Below are 2,135 nucleotides of genomic sequence, written 5' to 3' on the forward strand. Positions count from 1 at the left end.
AAGGATTTTCGATACCAATTTTGTGAAAAATATTAAGTATAATTTTAATAAAAATTTTAATCTACAATGTAAGAAAAATAATTTAGATTCACTTTTTTACATTAAAAAAAAGTAAGAGTTTGAATAATTCACTCATAGAATACTAATATATCTAGCATGTTTTAGAAATATTTTTTTATAGAAAGATTAGAAAGAATAAAATTCAACTCAAATCTCTGAGCGACTTTATTATAGATTTTTGGTGACTGAATAATTTTGTCTCAAATAGCTTTCTTAATTTTATCAAGTATATAGTTTTTCTTCACAAAATCTCTCCCAATTAGTGAGGAATTTATATTCCATTTTCACCCATAAATTACATTTTTTTTAGTAGTTAATACTTATCATGTGTGAGAACTAATACAGGCTTTAGGAGTTTCCTAACTACTTTTAAGTAAAGACTTTTAGGAATAAATTATACTTATCAAAACCTTAAACAATAACTACTACAACAACAACACCATTGTTGCAGATGTACTGCAAAAGCTGGAAAAATATTTTGTTCAAGATAGAAGAACATTCTTTTGAGTTTTGCTATCCATCGTAAAAAAATAATGCATTTGACAGTGGGGCGGCTACAAATAAAGTTTTACAAGGTTCGGATTCTCTTTGGTACCATATATTAAAGGCTCGGTATGGAGATTTAGCAACTAAGGTTATGTGGGGTAATGAAGATCGTGTTGGTAACAAGGGGGTTTCTTTGTGGTGGAAAGACTTAGTGAAGATAGGGAGAAGTCCTTACTATGATCCATTTCTTTCTTCTTGTTGTTTTGGTCCGAAAAATGGTTTTAATACGCTTTTTTGGAAATCAAAGTGGTTGACTTGTTTGATTTTGAGAGATGAGTTTAGTGCGGCTTTTGAGGCTTCCCGACTTAAAGGGGTGTCGGTGGCGGGGATGGATGGATGGGTGAATGGTGAGTGGGTGTGGGGTGATTTGGGGGTTTCGGAGGTGGTTGAGGTTGGTTTGGTGGTGGGGGAGGAGAGGGAGAGTTTGCGTGTTTTGTTGGAGGCTTATGAGGGGTGGGGTGATGGTCACGACGTGGTTAGGTGGAGTGCTAATGGGGGTGAAGATTTTTCAGTGGCATCTTGTTATAATGGTTACGCTAATCTTCGTATTCCTTTTGGTCCCCCTTGTAGATTTGAGGAGGCTTTTCGAATTGTGGGGAAAGTGGGCGTGCCGTTTAAGATTAAAGCTTTTGGATGGAGACTTTTGGAGAATCGGCTTCCAACCAAAGATCTTTTGTTGAAGAGATGTATCCCGATCCCTTTAGCTCATTTAAAATGTGCTTTTTGTGGCATGGAACCGGAAACAAGGGATCATTCTTTTGTTGCTTGTAATTTGGTTAAGAATATATGGAGGGGTATAGCTTTTTGGATAGGAAAAAGGGGGATAGAGGTTAATGAGTGTTATTCAAGTTTTATGGATTGGCGCTCATTTTGTAAATCTATAAAGTTAGAGGAAAAAAAAGTGGATTTAATTTGGCTTGCTACGACTTGGTCCATTTGGTTGGCTAGGAATGGGGTGTGTTTTAGGGAGGAGAAGTGGAGCTTGGATGATTTGCTTTGGAGGATCAAAACTTCAGTTTGGAGAAGGACTTTTTGTAGGGATATTACTCAATCCAATTGTTCCTTTTACGAATTTAGCAAAGAGCCTTTGTTTTTTTGTCGTAATTGAAATTGATGCGTAATCTCTTTTGTCGAGCTTGCCCTCTTTTGTAAACAGGTTGGATAACCGTTAGTTCTCCCTTATATATTATTCCTTTTTTTTTCAAAAAAAAAGATAAAGATAATATTAGGGTAAAATCTGTTCAACGAGCTTTTCTATAGTAAAATCTGATTATTTTATCCCTCGATTTATCAAAGAAACCGAAGACTTAAATCATTTAATTTAAAGTTGTTAACAAATAAAAACATAAAGTGTATTAGCTGAGACTTGAAACATGTCATGAATGGTATATTACTCCGGGTTTTATAAAAACAGAGAGGTAACAAGTTGTTTATATATATATATATATATATATTTATATATATATATATATATATATATATATATATATATATATATATATATATATATATATATATATATATATATG

The 2,135-nt window shown here is 33.3% G+C and overlaps 1 protein-coding gene across 1 annotated transcript; it reads left to right on the plus strand.

Annotated features, from left to right (window-relative positions):
- The first annotated feature begins 697 nt into the window (after positions 1-697).
- Positions 698-1,714, plus strand: LOC131639261 (uncharacterized). Its single transcript, XM_058909757.1, has one exon. It carries the CDS (start codon positions 698-700, stop codon positions 1,712-1,714), a length of 1,017 nt encoding a protein of 338 aa, XP_058765740.1.
- Positions 1,715-2,135: the final 421 nt, after the last annotated feature.

The sequence above is a fragment of the Vicia villosa genome, unplaced genomic scaffold, assembly GCF_029867415.1.
Source record: "Vicia villosa cultivar HV-30 ecotype Madison, WI unplaced genomic scaffold, Vvil1.0 ctg.002570F_1_1, whole genome shotgun sequence".
Lineage (NCBI taxonomy): Eukaryota > Viridiplantae > Streptophyta > Magnoliopsida > Fabales > Fabaceae > Vicia > Vicia villosa.

Excerpts from the sequence above, each read along its gene's own strand:
- LOC131639261 (XM_058909757.1), top strand. The coding sequence starts at position 698 with ATGTGGGGTAATGAAGATCGTGTTGGTAACAAGGGGGTTTCTTTGTGG.